At 47.7% G+C, this 19,950-nt stretch overlaps 9 protein-coding genes across 9 annotated transcripts; 4 read left to right on the top strand and 5 right to left on the bottom strand.

The window, feature by feature from the left end:
• Positions 1-571: 571 nt before the first annotated feature.
• Positions 572-2,356, top strand: N7462_008483 (uncharacterized protein; the record flags this gene model as incomplete). The annotated part of the gene is made up of 1 exon (XM_057080198.1): positions 572-2,356. One exon carries the CDS (start codon positions 572-574, stop codon positions 2,354-2,356), a length of 1,785 nt encoding a protein of 594 aa, XP_056930526.1.
• Positions 2,357-3,184: 828 nt separating this feature from the next.
• N7462_008484 (NAD-dependent succinate-semialdehyde dehydrogenase) lies at positions 3,185-4,988 on the top strand (the record flags this gene model as incomplete). Its single annotated transcript, XM_057080199.1, has 4 exons — positions 3,185-3,307; positions 3,366-3,453; positions 3,543-4,812; positions 4,871-4,988. The coding sequence occupies 4 exons, from the start codon at positions 3,185-3,187 to the stop codon at positions 4,986-4,988; spliced, it is 1,599 nt and encodes a 532-aa protein (XP_056930527.1).
• A 136-nt stretch (positions 4,989-5,124) lies between these two features.
• Positions 5,125-6,492, bottom strand: N7462_008485 (uncharacterized protein; the record flags this gene model as incomplete). The annotated part of the gene is made up of 3 exons (XM_057080200.1): positions 5,125-5,211; positions 5,291-6,341; positions 6,392-6,492. 3 exons carry the CDS (start codon positions 6,490-6,492, stop codon positions 5,125-5,127), a joined length of 1,239 nt encoding a protein of 412 aa, XP_056930528.1.
• Positions 6,493-8,191: 1,699 nt separating this feature from the next.
• N7462_008486 (LYR motif-containing protein 2) lies at positions 8,192-8,756 on the top strand (the record flags this gene model as incomplete). Its single annotated transcript, XM_057080201.1, has 4 exons — positions 8,192-8,275; positions 8,340-8,415; positions 8,465-8,640; positions 8,697-8,756. 4 exons carry the CDS (start codon positions 8,192-8,194, stop codon positions 8,754-8,756), a joined length of 396 nt encoding a protein of 131 aa, XP_056930529.1.
• A 203-nt stretch (positions 8,757-8,959) lies between these two features.
• N7462_008487 (uncharacterized protein) lies at positions 8,960-10,128 on the bottom strand (the record flags this gene model as incomplete). Its single annotated transcript, XM_057080202.1, has 3 exons — positions 8,960-9,355; positions 9,416-9,836; positions 9,911-10,128. 3 exons carry the CDS (start codon positions 10,126-10,128, stop codon positions 8,960-8,962), a joined length of 1,035 nt encoding a protein of 344 aa, XP_056930530.1.
• Positions 10,129-10,933: 805 nt separating this feature from the next.
• N7462_008488 (FAD-dependent oxidoreductase) lies at positions 10,934-12,291 on the bottom strand (the record flags this gene model as incomplete). The annotated part of the gene is made up of 2 exons (XM_057080203.1): positions 10,934-11,704; positions 11,767-12,291. 2 exons carry the CDS (start codon positions 12,289-12,291, stop codon positions 10,934-10,936), a joined length of 1,296 nt encoding a protein of 431 aa, XP_056930531.1.
• A 3,001-nt stretch (positions 12,292-15,292) lies between these two features.
• Positions 15,293-16,902, top strand: N7462_008489 (uncharacterized protein; the record flags this gene model as incomplete). The annotated part of the gene is made up of 9 exons (XM_057080204.1): positions 15,293-15,393; positions 15,458-15,505; positions 15,569-15,698; positions 15,751-15,794; positions 15,854-15,953; positions 16,010-16,366; positions 16,428-16,506; positions 16,560-16,743; positions 16,818-16,902. The coding sequence occupies 9 exons, from the start codon at positions 15,293-15,295 to the stop codon at positions 16,900-16,902; spliced, it is 1,128 nt and encodes a 375-aa protein (XP_056930532.1).
• Positions 16,903-17,346: 444 nt separating this feature from the next.
• On the bottom strand, positions 17,347-17,964 carry N7462_008490 (MARVEL domain-containing protein; the record flags this gene model as incomplete). The annotated part of the gene is made up of 3 exons (XM_057080205.1): positions 17,347-17,467; positions 17,537-17,822; positions 17,889-17,964. 3 exons carry the CDS (start codon positions 17,962-17,964, stop codon positions 17,347-17,349), a joined length of 483 nt encoding a protein of 160 aa, XP_056930533.1.
• Positions 17,965-18,902: 938 nt separating this feature from the next.
• rcf1 (respiratory supercomplex assembly factor RCF1) lies at positions 18,903-19,628 on the bottom strand (the record flags this gene model as incomplete). Its single annotated transcript, XM_057080206.1, has 3 exons — positions 18,903-19,324; positions 19,408-19,478; positions 19,588-19,628. The coding sequence occupies 3 exons, from the start codon at positions 19,626-19,628 to the stop codon at positions 18,903-18,905; spliced, it is 534 nt and encodes a 177-aa protein (XP_056930534.1).
• Between the last annotated feature and the right edge of the window lie 322 nt (positions 19,629-19,950).

Consider the following 19,950-nt stretch of genomic DNA (forward strand, 5'->3'; position numbering starts at 1 on the left):
TCTCATCATCATACGCCCTCTCAGTAACAATGTCTATTTGTTCATTAGTACTATGCCGATTACATTTCTGAGGTAGTAGTAATTCAACTGTACGTAGCGTGAAGATCCGCGAGTGAATTGTAAATCACGTGATAATGTCTATGCGGCCCACCCGGTTGAATTTTTGGTGATTTCCATCTTCAAGGGCTAGACATATTTGGACATGAAATGACCAAATTAGTCGTTTGAGACTGCTTGAGGACGTGTACGTGATGATTTCCCGTCACGACCTCATCATAAAGTCAAATTCAAATTTCAACCCATCATCTATGTGAGATGAACGGAATATTAGCTCCAAAGTCGATATCTGTATCCCATTCATTGCGCTGAGGCATGTCCTCATTTTCAGAAAACCAACAGCTATCCTCGTCTCAGCTACAACCTCCACAGTCAGCACAGCCTCGGGGCTCGTTGTTTGGCGGTCCCAGTAGTGACTTTGGTCCTCTACCGTCTTCTCAAACAGCGCAACCCCCCTCTCTTCGGTGGAAACAGTGACCAGTATGGCATAGAGACGCACAATGCTTCAGATCCTATGGATCTGGAGGCTGCTGATCCAGAGGAAGATGAGTTTTATAGGCTCATGCGAGAAAGGCCTTTACCGGCCGATTATGGTTCTGACGGGGAGAGCTTCCGAGAGAGTGATGAAGACGAGGATGAGTCCCTAGCGCAGCCTCGTCATGGCATTCACGGCAAATTCAAGCGCGAGAAATCTTCATCTCCGTCAAAATATCTATTGAAACGTCCTGTTCGGACAGCTTCGCAGGGAACGGTATATGTTCTTGACCGCGGCCTTGACCCGATTACTGGAGTTGAGCGCCCCAATCGATGGACTGGGCCTCCTACTTCATATCGCAGGAACATTTCTGATGCCCTGGAAGCTCATGAATCTCTCTCAGCCAATCGAGCCCGAAACCTTGGGGCTCATCTTTACAACGCCTTTGCCATTAAAAACGGAACTCCTGAGACGGTTCAAAATCCTGGAAATGGCGATTTGAAGGGTGAATTCTACGTATCTCGACCTTGGACCGCGTGGCCACAACTAGCGTCTCGAGTGCCACGCATCCAACAGACCCTCAGAGGCTATCTAGATGACCCTGAGACATTTCACATGCAATCAGATCCACGCTCTAGCGCTGATTTAGAAGAATCAATCATGGCAACCATGATGAGATCTGCGAAAGAAACCTTCATGTCACGCCAGTGCGACCTTGAGGAAGTGAGGGTTACTCGTGTACGGCGGGGAGAGGATCCTGACCAGATGACGGATACTCAAGATGAGAAGACCGATTTCGATGGGAAAGAACAAACCCAATCACGACGACCAGTTATTCTTCAGCCCGTGATTCAAGCCGATGATGAGAAGTCTCGGCGTCAATTGCGGCCCATGGCGCGGAATGTCATCACAGAACTAGATCGCCTTTTGATGGGCCTCCACCATTCCGTGAAGGGTCGAGTCAATGATGACGAATCTGACAGTGCGCCAGCGAGTGATTCAGGCGATTCGGGAGACGACGAGTCTCGATCTCGGTCTCGACGCAATTATGGATCTAGGAGCCAGTCGCGTGGTCGTCGTCGTAAAAGAATGCGACAACAGTCTCGTCAATCGGATGTATCCAGCCAGCGCTCCCTTAGCCAACGGCAATCAACCGGGACTAGTCTTCGAAACCAAAGCATGCCTAGCGTCTCTCAATCACGAGGTCGGTCGCGCACTTCCCGCAGCTCTCTGGGCACTGACGACCGTCCCACAAATCGACACCGACGTGGTTTGCGTGACTGGAGCGAGGTGATGGGCCTCGCTTCCATGCTGGGTCTCCCGCCGGCCGCCGTCATGCGAGCCTCAAAAAGATGTGCCGATCTCTTCGGGCAAGATATGACCTTCCAGACCCTGCTCGAGGGCCACATTCAGAGGGTGTCTCCTCTCGAAGGCTCCTTTCACCAATACGCCTACGTGGAAAGTGAGGGTGAACCCGAGGCAGCAAGCCCACCTCCATCGACTCGACACAAGGCCAAGGCATCGCGACAAAATCCTCGAGCCCGTGGCGCTGACTCTCACCCCTCAAATGCACTAGGTGCATCATCACAGACTGCTGAGTCCTCGCGAGCTCCCCGGGGCAAGGGAGAACATCGGAAGGCCGATCTCATCTGCCCCCTCAAGAGATGTCCTCGACACTTGGATGGGTTTTCTCGCCGGTGGAATCTCAATTTGCATCTGAAGCGCGTGCATCCATCGTATACACCTGGGCAGAGCGACCGATCTAGATCTCAAAGTATGGCTAGACCTGGACCAGGTGGTACGGAGGTGATTGAAATTGATTAGCATTGATTCAAGTTTGTTTGCTGTTACGATATCCAATATGTTTTGAGTTTTAGATTATCTTGTATTGCTATGTGATGCTGCGCATGAAGACCACTTTGTGTTGTAGGGACTTGATACGACTTGATAATAATAGCTGGAGGGTCACCTGATTCCAAATCCACCGTCGGCTGGTCCTTCCTAAAAGCGTCTTTAAACTGTCTTGTAGACCAAGATGGAATTACGAGAACACTATCTGCTCCAGGAGAAAGGTCTAAGAATTCTGATTGGACTTCTTTACCGAAGAGTATCCCGTCTGAGCTTCTTATTGGTTCAAAATACCGGATATGGTCATCTATGTAATCCAAATACATAAAAGTGGAGAGCTGGGCAGACCGAGGGATTAGAAGAGTCAACAAGAGAGATGTCTCATGTCTGACATGCAAATGGCATGCAATTACAATAGCTATAGGACTGTATAATCTCAAAATTGACTGATGGGAAAAGGGATAGGTAGCGACGTCGTAGCACACCGCCTGGAGAAGAGGGAACTTTGGCCCGATGAATCGGGAATGACATCAATCCTAGAGCATCCCCGCTTCAGCATCCAGCTTCCTTCTGAGGACAACCTTTGACACATCGGCTCGAAATCCGTCCTCGGTGCTTCTCGGGCTTGAAGAGCAATCACCATCGAGCGCCCTAGCAGCTCACGCCCGGCGCGACCCTCCTCCGGCAAAGACCGAGCCCTTTAAAGACGTCTCCAACTCCCCTCCCCGCACATCGAACCGATCTGCTCCGCGCTTTGGTCTGTATTTTTATTCCCAATTTCTCCGCAGCCCGGCTTCCGTCATAATGGACCGCATTGTTCGCCCTGTGGCTCGGCAATTACTGCGACCTCGACCACGATACCCTTTTTCCATTCCCGCAGCACCTGCGGCCAAGAGACTCTACACCATGGGATACAGCAAGCCCCAGGTGAGTGAGCCTTCGGTGAGACCAAGGACATGGACAGGATGGACTAATTTGTCCCTAGTTGAAAGATGAATCTCTCTTCATTGAGAAGTGCTACATCAATGGCGAGTGGGTTGGCGCCCAGTCCGGAAAGACCTTTGAGGTCCACGGTAAGGAGCACAATCCAACACCTTTGAAACCACACGGATCCACAGAGGCTGATGGCTAATTATTTTGCTTCTGTGTTTCGCATTTTAAGATCCTGCTACCGGAAAACTTATTGGAACGTGCCCGGAGCTTGATACCGCCGATGTCGAGAAGGCGATCCAGGCCGCCTCGGAGGCCTTCCCCTCATTCCGCACAACCCTAGCACGCGAGCGTGCCCGCATGCTACGTCGGTGGTACCAGCTGATGATGGATAATGCGGAGGATCTGGCGAAGCTCATTACTTGGGAGAACGGAAAGCCCCTGGCAGATGCGAAGGGCGAGGTCAACTATGCTGCTAGTTTCTTCGAGTGGTTCAGCGAGGAGGCCCCGCGCGTGTACGGCGACACCATCCCTTCCTCTGTGCCCGGAAACCGGGTGATGACCCTCAAGCAACCTGTTGGTGTGTGCGGTCTGATTACCCCATGGAACTTCCCCGCGGCTATGATCACCCGCAAGATCGGCCCAGCCTTGGCGGCTGGCTGCACTGTGGTCGCCAAGTCTCCTTGCGAGACGCCCTTCACCGCCAATGCCCTGGCTGAGCTCGCCCACCGGGCAGGTATTCCAAAGGGTGTGGTGAATATCGTGACTGCGGCGGAGAACACCCCGGCAGTGGGTGAGCTTATCACCACTCACCCGGAGGTGCGCAAAGTCTCATTCACTGGTTCGACCAATGTCGGCCGACTTCTCATGAAGCAGGCCTCGTCGACAATCAAGAAAGTTTCCTGGGAACTCGGCGGCAATGCGCCATTTATTGTGTTCGATGATGTGGAGGATCTTGATGCTGCCGTGGCGGGCGCCATTGCCTCGAAATTCCGCAGCTCCGGTCAGACCTGCGTTTGCGCCAACCGGATTTACGTGCAGAAGGGTGTTTATGATGAGTTTGCCAAGCGCTTTGTTGCCAAGGTGAAGGACTTCAAGCTTGGAGCCGGCTTCGAGGAGGGAATCACCCACGGTCCCGTCATCCACGAGCGTGCTGCTTCCAAGGCGCACGAGCATGTGCAGGACGCCACATCTAAGGGCGCCAAGGTCGTTATTGGCGGACAGAAGGCTTCTGCTCTGGGCCCCAACTTTTACGAGCCCACTGTGTTGACAGGCATGAGCGCGGATATGCTTCTTGCCTCTGAAGAGACATTTGGCCCTGTGGCTGGCCTCTTCCCCTTCGAGACTGAGAAGGAGGTGGTCGACTTGGCTAACAAGGCCGAGGTCGGTCTTGCTGGCTACTTCTTTAGTGGTAATGTTCGCCGTATCTTCCGTGTTGCCGAGGCCCTGGAGGTTGGCATGGTTGGTGTCAATACCGGACTGATCAGTGACGTTGCTTCTCCGTGAGTGATCCTGAAGTGCTACGTTCCATATTTTCCGTCCACTGACTTTTTTTGGCAGATTTGGTGGTGTCAAGCAGAGTGGTTTTGGCCGCGAGGGCAGCAAGTATGGCATAGACGAGTTCATGGTTATCAAGAGCGTCACCTTTGGCGGCATGGGGGAGCCTCTGCAGGCCTAAGGCTTCTTTATATAAAAAATACCATAATCAAATAAACAAATTATTTCAATTTACTGTATTAACCTGGAGCAGGACGCTTCGAAAGTTGACCTCTGCGTCATCTTTATTTGAAATATAGAATCGTGCTCGTCTTTTTTCAAGACCTGAGTCCATTACTGGCGCAAATAAAAGCACTACCCACAGTACCACCCCAATAGCTCTCGAGGACAGACGCGACGGAGACCTAAATTCAAGGTGAAGACATCATTAAGCACATACCTACACAAATTGACTCTAAGTAATAGACAATTCCAAAGACTTACATATGTTCCTGGACCTAGAAAGAACAGTCCAATGATGATAATAGCGATGTTGAAAAGCAGATCTATCCAGCCAAGCAATCCCATCTTGTTGTAGATAATCGAGCCGTGGTCGACTTTGCGCATATGTAGATTGGCCATTCCCCAGAAAATGAAACCGAAGAAGGAACCAAACACGGCACCCATGATTGATAAAAGGTCAGAGAAGAACGGAATCACCTCTGCGATGACCCAAGCCAAAATCCAGAGAACGAACAAGATTCCAGCCCACGATGCCCAACCAGCTATGGTATGGTTGCCCACGTGGCGAGTCGCTGAAAATAAATGAAAGAAGATAAAACGGGCCGATACTGAAGCATAAAGAATCCCTAGAAAGATTAGTGTTGGCACCATGAAGGAAAATGATATCTTCATGTAGAGCTCATTTCCAAGTGAAGCAATGGCCATAGAGCTGATATATTGCCCTCCGATGAAAGCGTAGACGACTGCGCCTACAATAGTGAACAGAATAATCTCTGCAGTTGTCACAACGGTAACGGATTTCCAAAAATCTCGTGGCTCTGCCATCTCCGCAATAAGACTAGGTAAGGTTATTTGGCCAATGAAGGTGAAACTTATATTCAAAAATGCGCTCAGCCCAGTGACAAATGTTGTGCCCTCAGCAGGAACAGCAAGCACTATTGGATCTCCGCTTTTATCGGACCAACCGTATGGATGGTCTTCAATTTTTGAAAAGATAACCACAAGTACAATCGAGATGAAGGTGAAAAAGGCGGAGAAAGTTCCCAAATGAGCCAAGGCACGGAATGTTCGAGGTAAAGAACCCATGAAAGAGATCATTGCAGTGATAAATGAGAATGCAATGGTGCAAATTGCGTGGTTTGACATGGTATTGAGATATTCAGCTCCCACCAAACAATGCAGCCCCTGGATGAAAGTATTATTCAACAAGAACAAAAATGCTGTCGCATACCAAGCCCACTTAGAGTCCCAGAATAATAATTGACCAATGTCGCAGATGTCTCGGAGCTCAGGATACCGTAGACAGAGACGCCTATTACATTTGGTTAGGATCCGCTTGATTATGGTGGGAAGTATATTCACCATATTGTCAGGGATGTGTATAGGACTACCAGGGCGACAGTGACAGTGAGGATCAGGCCAGGAACAAGGCCAAGAATGGAGTACGACCAGGGGAAGGACATGATGGCGATGCAAATGTATTCTGAGAAGAGCAGTGTGGCGGTCTGCACGCCGGTGAGTATGTCACAGTCGTCTTTATGTCGCTTGAAAACTTACCTGTTGCCAACTGCACGTTCGATATTGAATCGAATTTGCTGATTCCATCCCGTGTAGTCCCTCTACCCCCTCTCGCAGTGATAGGGAAGAGTGAACAGAGATCCGACGATTTAATCCATTGCAACACTGGCTCTCCAGATCATGTTCTTTGAAATCATTGTTCTTTGAACCGAGATTCTCTTCAGTGGTCTTTTCAGAAGACGAGGAAATGCCTTTAGATTTTGATTTAAGAGCCATTTTCAAAAAAAAATGAAAATCTCCGAGCGCCAAAAGGCAAAAGTATCAGGAGAGGCCTGTCAATATTTCAGAAGTGATGATTGCAAGCGATACTTGCTTTCACTTCAGAGCCATTAGTTGCTTTCTAGTTGTATTTTGCTTCTATCATGCAAGCAAGTGAAGTATTGTTCCTTTCAAACTTTTGAAGTTCTAAGGGAACCTGGAATAATGAATTTGATATGAGCTGATTGTCAATATATCCCAAAACTACACCAATTTCCTGAGAAACTCAAAGCTAACCGTTTATATACGAGGCATAAGTTTATCCAGTCTAGTAATTCAAATGAACAACGTGGTAAGCCCCGCACGTTTTCCCGGAATTGGTAAACTTTTCCGCTGGAATCCAGAATTGTACCTACTAGCTCTGACCCTTATACCTAGACTATAATGATATTTCTTTTTGAATAAGGTACAAAGTCTTGAGACTTGACTCATCTCGCAACTGAAAGTCTAGTGAGCCGATGATATTATTAGCATCTAGGTAAAATTCAGCCAATCAAATATCTGTATTAGTTGATGAGTGTCAGACTGACACGACCGCTAAACCACAGAAAGTGTGTACACACCATTTGTGCTTTGTACGGCTCAATACAGTACTATCTGAGCTTGGACATAAAGCTTGCAGATCAATATACTTTGGCCCATGCTTCAATGATGTGATGTGGGGAGGATGTACAGACTTTGCAACTTGATTACGCTAATAATGCGTGGCGGATACACTTATACAATGATTTATTAGTGGAAACCCTGTTTATAACGTAGGAAATCATTATTGACGAATTGTTGTCAAATTTCAACATTTGTTTCCAAGAGTGCTAATGCTGAGAGAATCGATTGGTTGAAGAAATTGAGCGTCTCAAATGGAACATATCAGGCTTACCACCATCATGATTTTAACACCAGAAAAATGAGATCTAGTCAGATATTACGATTCCCCTCCCCAACAATGACTACACTCTATTTGAAAAAGAGTGGATATTTGGAGGCCAAAGCCGAAAACCATACACCATATCTGCGTGACCAGGGCAATTTATTCTCAATATGGAAATGATTTCCAGGATACCCGAGCCAATATCCCACTTGGTGTCAATTGACTGCGGTTTCTGGTACTTCGGTATTGATCCGAAATGGAGGTTTTCTTTGAAAACTGGTGAGCTTAGAGATCTGATCGGGTCACGTGCTTATATAGTAGCCTGAGGCTACAAGTTGGATACTGCCACAGGCTTGACCGCCTCCTCATCAACCTGTGCGTCTTCAACGTGCGGTACATCACACATCGAGGAATCTGTTGCTGGACACCATTTCCAAGGCATGGTATGAGGCTCCTCCATGCGGAAATCATTGAGCCTCCTTGCGGCTATCTCCCGCAGCCAGCCATCAAAACTCAAGAGGCCAGCCATCAGTCTAGACCATGTAGGTGGTGCCCTACGTCCTGATGGAATGAATAAAGTAAGAGAACCTAATTGATTGCATGCAGTTCATACAAAGACAGCGGGTTATCGCATTATGGAGAGAAATTGTCAGAGCTTTGAATAGTACGCTTGCCTCTCTGGGTTAGCTGTGTTCCTCAGTCCCCCCCAGACTCACCAAACAAAACTCTAGAAATCCCACCCTCTTCTACGCGAGATGAATTACATTCGTATGCTCGGCAAGAGTTTGAGCGTCATCGCGAAGTGACAGAGTTGGTATGTCATCCATTTCGGGCCTTGACAACTTGCCGCCATGTGCTGATCACTGACCTATTTCCTTGGCAGTCTCATATTCGGTACTTGATTTCGGTATGACTGTCCCTTTGTATGATATTGAAGATTGCGCAAACTAATGATTGCCACAGACAGGAAAAGCCGAGTTTGAAACCATGAAGCGCTATATCGATGAACAGGTTGCTGGATGACCATCATCTGAAGAGCCCATGGTTCTTGGCATTCGAGAGTTCCATGCACAACATATGTATATTAGATAGAAAACGCAATGTATTTTGATAATCATAAATCTAAGAGGCATCGATATAAAACGATTCATCGTCGCATTTAACATCGCATTAATCATAGCATTCGTAAATCTGGCAGCACAAAGGCTGGCTTACACAAATGCACATCACTTTTGGAAACGACTTCTCGAGTCTGCTTCCACAATTGGCTTTGTCTCGGCCTCAACGTATTGTCGAACGGTGTCTGGGTCATAAAATCGCTGTTGTACACCCCCATCTGTCGGGTGTGTTATCGAGTGCTCATAAGGGATGTGCATATAGGTTGCAGGCACGTCGATGGACATATTGAAGTCCTTCATAGCGCTCAATCGACTGCAGGAGAGCACCATTCCGATATAAGTAGGCGCGATGAAAAAGAAAGGGAGAACGAATATGGCAAGGTAAAGCCAACGAGGCCAGGCGTCGTGGTATCCAATGAGTTGCCAGCGAATAGCAATAATAGCCCACATAGTGTTCAGCCCGAAAAACCCGATGCTGCTAAATAGGAGAGATAAAGAGGGTCCCTGAATTCATACGGAGTTAGTCAATTCAGAAAGCAAAGCGTCATGATATTCATTACTCACCTTGTCATCTTTGCGTGATTGAGTTGCTCGACGGATTATGACGAGGACCCACAGCACAATCTCAAAAGACACGATGCAGGATGCGAGTTGCCGAGCGCTGCGGACGCAGTTGTAGTACCAGCGATAGCTGTCCGAGGTTGCAAATTCGCGCGTCTCATACCCAATGTACAGACCACATTCCCCTACAGAGACCACAGCCAATAGCCCGACGAAAATCCAGTGAATGATCTCGAAACTCAGAGATGCCGTTTGTGAAAAGTATCGTCGAGTTCGATGAATGATTTTGTAGAAAAGGAAGAATACTGTGCACAGCCCAAGGAGGTAGAAAAAGTCATTCAGGATATACGCAATCCTCCAGTAAGTCTTGACTTCCGTGCTGGTGACAATGATCAAATCGATAATGACGGACAAAATTGAAAACCTGTCCATTGTAGAGAAAATACAGTCAGGTCTGAATCGAGAATGATGAAGCAGATGCTAAGTCTTCGCACTTACATGGAGAACACTGCCAGAGACACCATGAGAGTCTTGAAGAGAATGATTTTGCGTCTCCTCATCACACAAGTGACAAGGAGGGCCAGCAAAACAATCAACAATAGAATGTCGAAGGCAGTTTCAACTTCGTAATAATTCTTCCATGTTCCAGATGTTGTGGGTTTGACAGACTCGTCCCAGTCAAGCCTATCCGCACGCCGAGATAGCATAATCGCCATTCTGCCTTCGCTCTATGACTTCTGTCCAGGCCACTTTTGAGAATTTATATGATGGACCGATTGAAAGTCTTTTGATTTATGTCGTAAAAAGCGCTGTCAAATAAGTCATCATCGAATAGAGGAGAAAAAGTAGCTTAAATTGCACTGATCCATTAATAACACACCGCTCAGTCTGCTCTGACACGTCATTTGATGCTATTTTTTCACTAGGTTCGCCAAGTATTGAGGCTATACTCTATTGACGGGGGCTGTAGTCTGGAGTCAGCTGTAGTAATGCTTATTGGATCCTGCGGTGGGCACGCCAGCGCATCAAACCTCCCATTCGTTGTGACCAGTAGTTTGCCGGGGCGCGAGTGCCTGTGCGTTGCTGGGGTTTCCCGGCTTTGGCGGGTCTGCCTTGCGAGCTCTGATAGAGCCGCGCTGCGCCTCCCGGGCAATGGCTTGTTCCTCTCAATACGAACTTATTTTTAATAGAGCTTTGTAGGGGGCTCATCCTGCACGAGATATTCTTGAATCATGGTCCAACATCTACCTCCGCATATTTTAGCTTGATTGGCGAACAGCTATCAACTGTGGAGTCTATCTCAAAGTTTTTTTTTGGAATGAGACTCAAGCTCCAAGAGGCGCAGAATCAAGCCCGGTTCCTTGGACAACCAGGTGGAGTATTTGGAAGAAGTGAGTTTTATTGTTACCTAATAATACTTATCAAATGGCAGGCATCAATTGTCTTACGTCTCTATAGTACATTGTCTCCGTCCTCCCCCCCCATTCTTCCCGCGCACAGAAAGATAATACCAAAGCAATGTCACGAACGAAGTTGTGTTTCGTCTCCCCGTTCCATAGCCATAAACTTCTCGGTGATATTTGATGCCGCATCTTCGCCGAAGAACATGGTTTCAACGTTCAAACCATCCTCAATGTGCTCACGACCTCGAGGGCGCATCTCTGCTTCATAGGCATCCACGGCGCGCTCTATGGATGCCGCGTCAACCTCTGGATCAAATCCATACTCTTTTTGGTGCCCCACCTCGGCGATGATGCGCTCAAATAGCATCAAGGCATCATACATGGCTTGGTTCACGCCTTCTCCATTCGGCGATGCTATATGTGCCGCGTCTCCCAAGAGCGCCACACCGGGACAGCGGTTCCATTGATTCTGGCTCTCATCGGTAACGTTTATACCAGCTTCAGGTGAGGGGTGCAATAAATCTGGGTTGAGTCGGTACCATGGCCAAACCCGCCAGGGACCCTCCGCGTCGGCGATGAATGCACGCAAATCTGGCGCCCAGTTTCCAAAGAAGCCGTCAGGTGCGAGCAGAGCAGCTCGTGTCTTCTCCATATTGGTGATGTCGAGGTTGCCTCCAGGCCGCGTCAGGTCCTGCGGACCCTTGATGCCCATATAGACCCGATACGAGCGGTCGGACATTTGTTGAATGCACATATTAGAATTGACGCCCGTTGTAAGCGAATTACCCATGCCTACCATCTCTTGCGCCGCCGCATATTGTGGGTTATCAGGTGAGATGCGGCCTTCAATGAACAAAATTCCTGCGTATTCCGGGTTTGCAGGTGTGATCTTGATATCGTCAGCTTCTTCAAAGAACCGATTTGAGAGGCAACTAGCAATAGTCCACTTACCAGCTGTCGCAGCTTACTCCATGCACCATCTGCGCCCACAACAAGCCGGAATCCACTTTCGTACGAGCCATCTGAAAAGCGCAATGCTATACTCGCAGCTCCGGAGTCTTTCTGGTTCTCATCGCGCTCAGCCGCGCACAGCGTCTTTCCCCACAAGATACGATGTGCTGGCAGTGAATTCAGTAGAATCTGTCTCAACTGCACACGGTCGATTTCAGGGGCATCGCGATTTTCACCAAACTTGAATCGATGTTGCCCACGGTAGTCCTGGATGACCATTGACGTAGCATCCCAGCGTGCGAGCGCCTTGAATTTAGCGTGCAGACCAGCACGGCGCAGTGCCTCCTGGCCCGTCGTGGGATGAATATCTAACGTGCCACCCTGGTAGGCTCCATCGGATGCTGGTGATGTATCGCGCTCGAATACAACGTAGTCCATACCGGCACATTCGAGTAGACGAGCAAATGTCAGCCCGGATGGACCGCCGCCAACAATGGCAATCGGAGTAGGTTTTGAGGGTGCCATGGCGGTGCTGGCTTCAACTGGAGAAGGAAATTTTTCGATTTATTATACCAATCTCACTGCCAAAACCAACCGGGTTTCTTTGAGATAGAGAAAACGGAGTATTGACGTGTGTAGTGCCGTATACCACTAAGGGCAAGGCAATGAGAAAATAGGAACTTCGTGCCTTTTATATTATGACTCTGTAGTTCTACGCATTTTGCGGCTTTTGCAAGACACATGAACCATGAGGCTTTCTTCACGTCGGGCCCGAGTGGGGAGGTTTATTATTATTGGTTCTGTCCTATTTGAAAACTACGCCTCGGGAGATAGTAAAACCCGAGGGCAGGGATTGGCACCCTCGGATATTAGGAAAGCCCGAGAGGTGTAGGGAGTTTCTTTGAAGGGCAAAATGATGCAAGTTTATAGATTCATGGGCCTTCTCAGAACATGGATAACTTAGAACCTGAAAGCGGATTCAAATCGATTACCTTAACCGTTCCTAGCCATTGAAAAAACAGTCTTTATGTACAAATCAGCTATGTCGGGCGGCCGTGCCAGCCAAGATGCCTTCAAGTTGAGAAGTTGCCCACAAAAACTTGAAATGAGGACATTTATTTATGCAGTCTCAGAATGAATATGATGGAAGCCGAGCTGGGTAAATACTTGAAGTAAAGCAAATATTTTGAAGTTATCGCTTTAGTGGCTACCCTTTAGGCGAGTCACTAAAAAGTTAAGATTGAGACTAGCCGTCGAGCTAAGATCGCAATATCTGTGCAGGGCCCAAATACATTCAAGTCCAGGAGTCTCCAAATCAAGTATGCACCCCTGTGATTCGAAGCCTAGTCATATTTATTCCTGTTCACCCGCCCCTGTAGTTGATCCTGTCAGGTGCATCTTGATTTGCCACCTGCAACATTCGTCACCGCCAGCGGTTTCACGGACCCTGCCCCTTGGCCAATCAGCAAATACTGTAGTATCTGCACTTTGGCGGGCCAGGACCGCCTCTACCCCTCTTGCGAGACCCAGAAAACTCCACCTATGTCATGACTCACCTACAACAGTTCAGAATCGGAAATGGAAACCGGGTACTTTTGAACAAGCCCGGTCTGAGAACCCGCCCATCAAAACGGTTCTCATCGATTCGATATAGCTCATATTGGTCTTTGGATCGCTTTCGCTAGACTATTTGCTGTTCAAAATTTATTACATGCACAATAAGTCTAGGTGGCAAAGGTTCGTTATAGCTTCCCCCGCTTTTTTGTGGTAGATGAGAACCCACCGTCCATATCGTTCGTAATCGAACGCTTTATTTCCATAGCAAGTTTTGAGAACTTCCTTGTAGCCCGTGCAAACTGGGCTCGATCAAAGCAAGGCCATGTGATCTATAAAAGCAGCCAGTTGGATATTTACCTAACAATCTCTCAATTTCATACCCTGTGCAGTCATTCATTTCTTGGTGATCTCAACTCATCAACCTTCCTACCTATCCTGGCATATATCATGGCGACATCTTTAGACGATAGCAGGGCTGTCCATCATGCTTTCCATGCAAACGTACAAGGCGCGATGAGCCCTCTCGCTATGGTTCCTCAAGACGACTCAAATTTGATGACCTTATGTTTATCTAATGAAAAAGGAGGGGCATTTCAGCAAAATACGCTCAAATCATTAGCTCACCCGACATCGAACAAGAAAACTTCCCGAATTATTCAAAATAAAATGCCAGAGACAGCGGGAAAAGGTCGACACCTAGCCAGGCTAACTTATCAAAATTCTATCCGACAGCCACCTGAAGCTGCCAATATCAACTCAGAACGGTCAAAGCAGCTTGAGAGGAATCGAGTTTCTGCTAATAAGTGCCGGGCAAAACGGAAGGTTGAGCATCAAATGATTCAAAACACTGTACAAAACGAGTCAGCCAAGCACGATTCTTTGTTAAGCCAGGTCTGTCTACTAAAAGAGGAGATCTGGCATCTTAAGAACCGGATATTTGAGCATGCGGGGTGCAATGATTCGAAAATCGACCTGGAACTGGCTAGGATGACTGAAAGTGTACTTGGCGGCAGTTCTGGACAGGTACAATGTCCATTTGTGGTACCTTCAGCCAATACATGGCTACAAGAACCAACAGGTACAGACGATCTGGGGTCTTCTGACAATTTATCATTGTCGTCATCAGCTGAGAGTGGTTACCCTCCCAGTTACTCAGAATCTATTTTCAATACCTTCGTGGACTTGGAGCAACTCTCTAGCCAGTCCCAATAAGAACTTTTTTTGATCCGAATTCGAAGACAGCAGTTGTCTCGATGCCTTTCTAAATCGATTCATTACATATAGTTGCTAATATATCGACCATGTTAAAGTTCATTCCAATAACTCGATTTTAAAATCTTTCTTTGCTGTGGAGCACGGACACCAACTAATTATTCCGAACGAAAGTACCAACCAATTGTACTTCTGAAGCACGATGATTTGCCGGTTTTCTGGAAAAAGGGATCTTCACCCCCACTCCTCCAAGAAGGGACGCGAAACCTCAAAAAGGTAAGAGTGAAGACAGCTAGCCACCCACATTCTCTGGAAGAATTTTGAACTATGCCGCTGAGGATGGTTATGTCAGGGTGCACGGAAAGGGCGGAAGACGTGCTTGTGGCTGCTTCAAGTTGAGTGGTTGGCAGAAACGGCCGACCAATCAGACTGACGGGATCTACTGAGGTTGGGCGGAGCTGCAGCTTCAGCGAACAAGAAGCTCCCGGGGATTGACTGGTGGTGCGAGATGGTTCGATTCGATTTCCTCTTTGAATGTGAAGCTCCAGCCTCTGATGTCAGCGCTTACACAGCCACATGATATGGATGTGGTCTAGGACAGCAGGGCAAGTGAATTTAATAATAACAGGCTCTCTTTTCCGCAGCGCTTTTAATTTTTTGGTACTCCCCTGAAATGATAACTCCACGAGCTGTTTCTACAGCTTCATAGCCGCGAATCTATAATCTGACCTATATCTCGTCGGCTCCATCGTTAATCATGTCTAAATCATCAACGTCGAAGACGTCAAATCTTGGCCAAGAAATGGCCCGCTTCACACAAAGGACCTTTATGGGCATGACATTCGAGACGACCGAAAGGTGAGGATTTGCCACGCGCAATCAATCATTCCATTTCATCAAACGCTGAGACTCTTCACGATAGATATCAACAATTGGAGCCCATTGGCATGGGTATATCGGGCCTTGTTTGGTACTTTCTTCATGTATACTCTTCAAAAATTTCTTACAAAGCTAATTTGCGACCGTGATCCAGCTCCGCACGAGACCAAATATCACACAAAACAGTGGCTGTGAAGAAACTTGCAGAGCCTTTCAAAACAGATAATATTGCCAAGCATATGCATCGCGAAGTCAAGTTATTAAAACAGCTTCAGCATGAAAACGTACGTTGCCCATCAAGGTCTCCCGACCATATCGATTTAACATAAGGGCCAGATTATTCACTTAAATGATATCTTTATTTCGCCTTCAGAGGATATGTGAGTAATGTTTCGTTTCTGTCATATCAAGCCAATCTTGATCTGACTGGTGAACACAGCTACCTCGTGACAGATCTGATGGCAACGGATCTTCATACTCTACTAAAAACAAAAAGGGTTGATCGGCAGTTCACGCAATATTTTATGTATCAAATCCTGGTAAGAAGATCTGGATCCTGCAATGTAAGTGACGTCCATTTCTAATCAATCCACAGCGAGGCCTCAAATACGTCCATTCAGCTGGTGTCGTCCACCGTGATCTAAAACCAAGTAATATTCTGGTGAATGAGAACTGCGATCTTAAGATCTGCGACTTTGGCTTGGCTCGTGTTCAAGAAACGCAGATGACTGGCTATGTCTCTACGAGATACTACAGGGCTCCAGAGATCATGCTCACATGGCGAAGGTACAATGAGAAAGTTGATCTCTGGAGCGTGGGATGTATTATGGCTGAGATGATGCTAGGAAAGCCCCTGTTTCCAGGAAAGAACCATATCAATCAGTTCAGTGTAATAACGGAGATCTTGGGAAGTCCACCAAGTAGTGTTATCGCCAATGTCACAAGCCAAAATGTTTGTCAGGCTCAAGGAAATTAGCAGTTTGAGTCTTTTACTGACTGTCTTTTTTTCTTAGACTTTGAGTTTCCTCCAATCTTTGCCTCAGAGAGATCGAAAACCTCTGTCTAAATTGATACCAGGTGCCAATGGGAAGGGTATGTATATGCTTTGATCTAAAACATATGAAATATAATACTAACCTCACTAGACATTGATTTACTGGACAATATGCTTCAATTCGACCCAGAGAAGCGTTGTTCCGCAGCCGAAGCACTGACCTCAGAATACCTTGCACCATATCATGACCCAAGCGATGAGCCATCGGCCACGCAAACCTTTGATTGGTCATTTCTTGAGGCAGATCTTCCAGCCGATATTTGGAAGACCGTCATGTAAGTGTTCTTGCGCATTATTTTTTCCCAGACAAAATTAAATGAAAACCAATTGCGCTTACTAATTTTTTTAGGTACGCGGAAGTTTTGGGATACCATGAACTGGCAGGTGCCCCATCACGACCTACGGTTCCAAATTATGAGATGGATTTAGGTTAATTTGTTGCAACAACGAACTTCACATGCTAGCATTGTTATTTTCACCTATCAAGCGCTTCCTACATAGCAATGCGCCATTTTTGCACTAGTGGTGGCAGGTATCCACTTTTATCATCTGCTAGCTCATTCATTTTCATTTTTTTTTTTTTCATGTGATACACTCGACGGGCAGCTGACCAAAGACTGTTTTCAAGAACCACGAGGAACATTCATTAGGAATAACATTATCGTATTAGAATTTGATCAAGTAAATTATGAAGCAAAAATAAAAACAGGAACATGTCATGACAACCAGACGCAGCACTTGAAGTCAATCCATGTACACGGTCGTATATTCGTTTTATCACAGGAGCCAGCGTTATATTGACCATTATTAGAGTTTAGTCTTCCAGCATTATGAGCATAATTGTGTACATCAGAGGTATGGTCGCATCTTGACAAACTTCAAACGGTCTCAGGGTTAGTCACCTCTGTGACTTCTTGCTGCTGTTGATGAAGCTTGCGGTTGCGCTTCGAGTTATGGACGTCCATAAGGGCATAGACGTTGGTGAACACGAAAAGGGCCCTATAAAACGGAACGGAGATTAGCATGTCATATCATTTACGCCTTCGAGGAGAGTGTTCTTGGACTCACCATTCAATAGCAGCCACCACAATAGTTGCCTGCAGGCCGTGGCAGCTGGCATAGTTACACACGTTTGGTTTGGGAATCATCGCTGCCATAGCAATCCAGCCACTCAGCCAGAGCCCCATAGTGAGGATTTCAACGGCGGGGATCACGAATTCGTGAGAAATGCGTGGTAGCCACAGAGGCGCGAGACCAAGGTAGGGAATGGCCACGACTGCGGTCCAGCATCCGTTGAAGAGCATGAAATAGATCAAATTGGAGAAGGACCACTCGTCATATAAAGAAGCAATGACTAGAATAGACCATTAGCTATGCTGATGAAGCGAGTGAATTGGGTTGAGTGTGTAGAAGAACTTACCATAGGCAGTCAGACCAATGGTAGCGAAGGCAAATATCGCCTGGACAATTCGAATCGGATAAACCCAGGACAGCATGTTGGGCGAATATAGCAGTTACGTAATGCGATTTTTGATTGATACGTGAAGATGCAATTCGAACGCGTAAAGTGCGAAAGGTGCCTAGTTTCTAGGCACTCAATGAGTTCGTTGATTGACGATGTGATGAAAGAAGAATCAGATCCACTTCCATCCAGCAGGGTGTCCACTGAATCTTATATACGGGAACTGCTCCACCTTGATTTTTCGAGCTAGTATAAACTTCAAATGAAAAAGGAAAAAAAAGAGGAAGAAATTATGTACCTAACTCAAACCGAGGCGTCCTTTGTAGCAAGACGTCATGGTGTGATGCCTCGGAGTCGGAAGTCCCTGCAGGGCAGCCCGACGGCCACGGAATCATCCCGGTGCAGGGTGTGGATCGCGGCTGCCCAGCAGGGGTTCAAGAAGCCTGTTGGGGCGCACTTGTGCTGAAAGAAGCTTTAGGGCGTTAAACTATGGAAAGGCTTTGGCCCCTGATATTTCTGATGGGGAACCACGCCTCGGCACGCCGAGAACCCGTGTGCGGTGGCTCGCAGCCTTTTTTCCCCGGGTTTTCCCCTGACTACTTTATTTGGGGATATAGATCAATGTACGGGGGCCTCCTCTCAACGTCACATTTCAACTTTATATATATTTAGCAATGTCGTTCAACAATTTGCTCGACGATTCGATCTCAATTTTAGGCTACCTTTATAAAGACAATAGTCGAAAGCTAGAAAACTTTGTTAAGTCGATGGCGCTGGACTGTCGATCTCACATGAACTCCGTAGGCCGAGGCAAAAGTGCCGAACAGAATACCTGAATGGTCGATCCTCTGATCCGCTGACTCACGTCATTCCCCAAACATGAAAGGTGGAGATTGAAGCACCTATATACAAATCGTACACAACAATTCTGATTATTTTACACGTGCCAGATAGATCAACCCTGCCTCAACGCTAGTTTCGTCGTGACAGCAGGGCCCGCACACCATCCAGAACCCCAATCGACTTTTCATCGGCTGGCTCGATCGCCGCCCGGGCCGCATCGGGCTCCGAGGATGACCTCTTCCCTGCCTCCTTGGCGGCCGCCTCGATGGCTGCATGCCGCTCTCGCCACTCGCGATCCTCTTTATCCCGAACCTCTAGTTCGCGTAGCCATGCATCGCGCTTCTCCTGGTTCTTGCGCTCCTCCACCGCCTGCTCGAACTCGCGGCGCTGCTTGCGCTCGGTCTTGAAGTACATGCCTCCGGCGACCAAGGCGACGAGCGTGAATGCTTGGGCATAGATACGGGCGCGGAACATCCGGTTCATCTCCGCGGAGTCACCGGCCTTCATGGATCGATAGGCGCGGTAGAGGGCGTAACAAGTGGCGGCGCATCCTGTAGTTATGAGAGGACGAGGTTGAGTATCCTGGGTGCATTGAAAAGTTGAAGGGCAAATAGATGCCTGGGACCCAGCTCACCTAGTGGGACCAGAGGCTCTTCCTTAAGACGTCTAGTGAATTTCTGGAGGCCGGTTTCTTCCCTGAATTGGCTGCGTCGGGGCGAGAGATGTTAGCAGGCAGTCCCTTTTAATCATCGGGCTCCAGCCGCGCTCGTCTGGTCTGGCTCATGGTGTTTCCCTGGTAATTTCCCGGACGTACATATTGTCGTCCAAGGACGATGGAAGAGGCTCACGACTCATGATGGCGGATTGTTGTTGCACGAAGCTCTGGTGTGTGGTGTGAGGTGGTTGGGTTGCGCGCGACTCGGTCGTGCTCTGAACGCTCGGTCGGGACAAATCTTTGGGTGTCGAGAGTATCAATGATGCACCGGACTAATGCGGCTTCGGGAAGCGACTCTTCGCGGCTGCCCCAGATTTGATTGAAGTCAAAGGATTGGTGATTGGTGGTAGCACACGAGGGTTGCGTGGTGAAACATGACGTCGCAGGGTTGCCAAGGAGTTTTTCCTCGACTTTAGCATTGGGCGGTCATGCAACTACCGAGGGGAAATGGGCCAACAAATA

The sequence above is a fragment of the Penicillium macrosclerotiorum genome, assembly GCF_028827735.1.
Source record: "Penicillium macrosclerotiorum strain IBT 26536 chromosome Unknown utg000008l_segment0_segment0, whole genome shotgun sequence".
Lineage (NCBI taxonomy): Eukaryota > Fungi > Ascomycota > Eurotiomycetes > Eurotiales > Aspergillaceae > Penicillium > Penicillium macrosclerotiorum.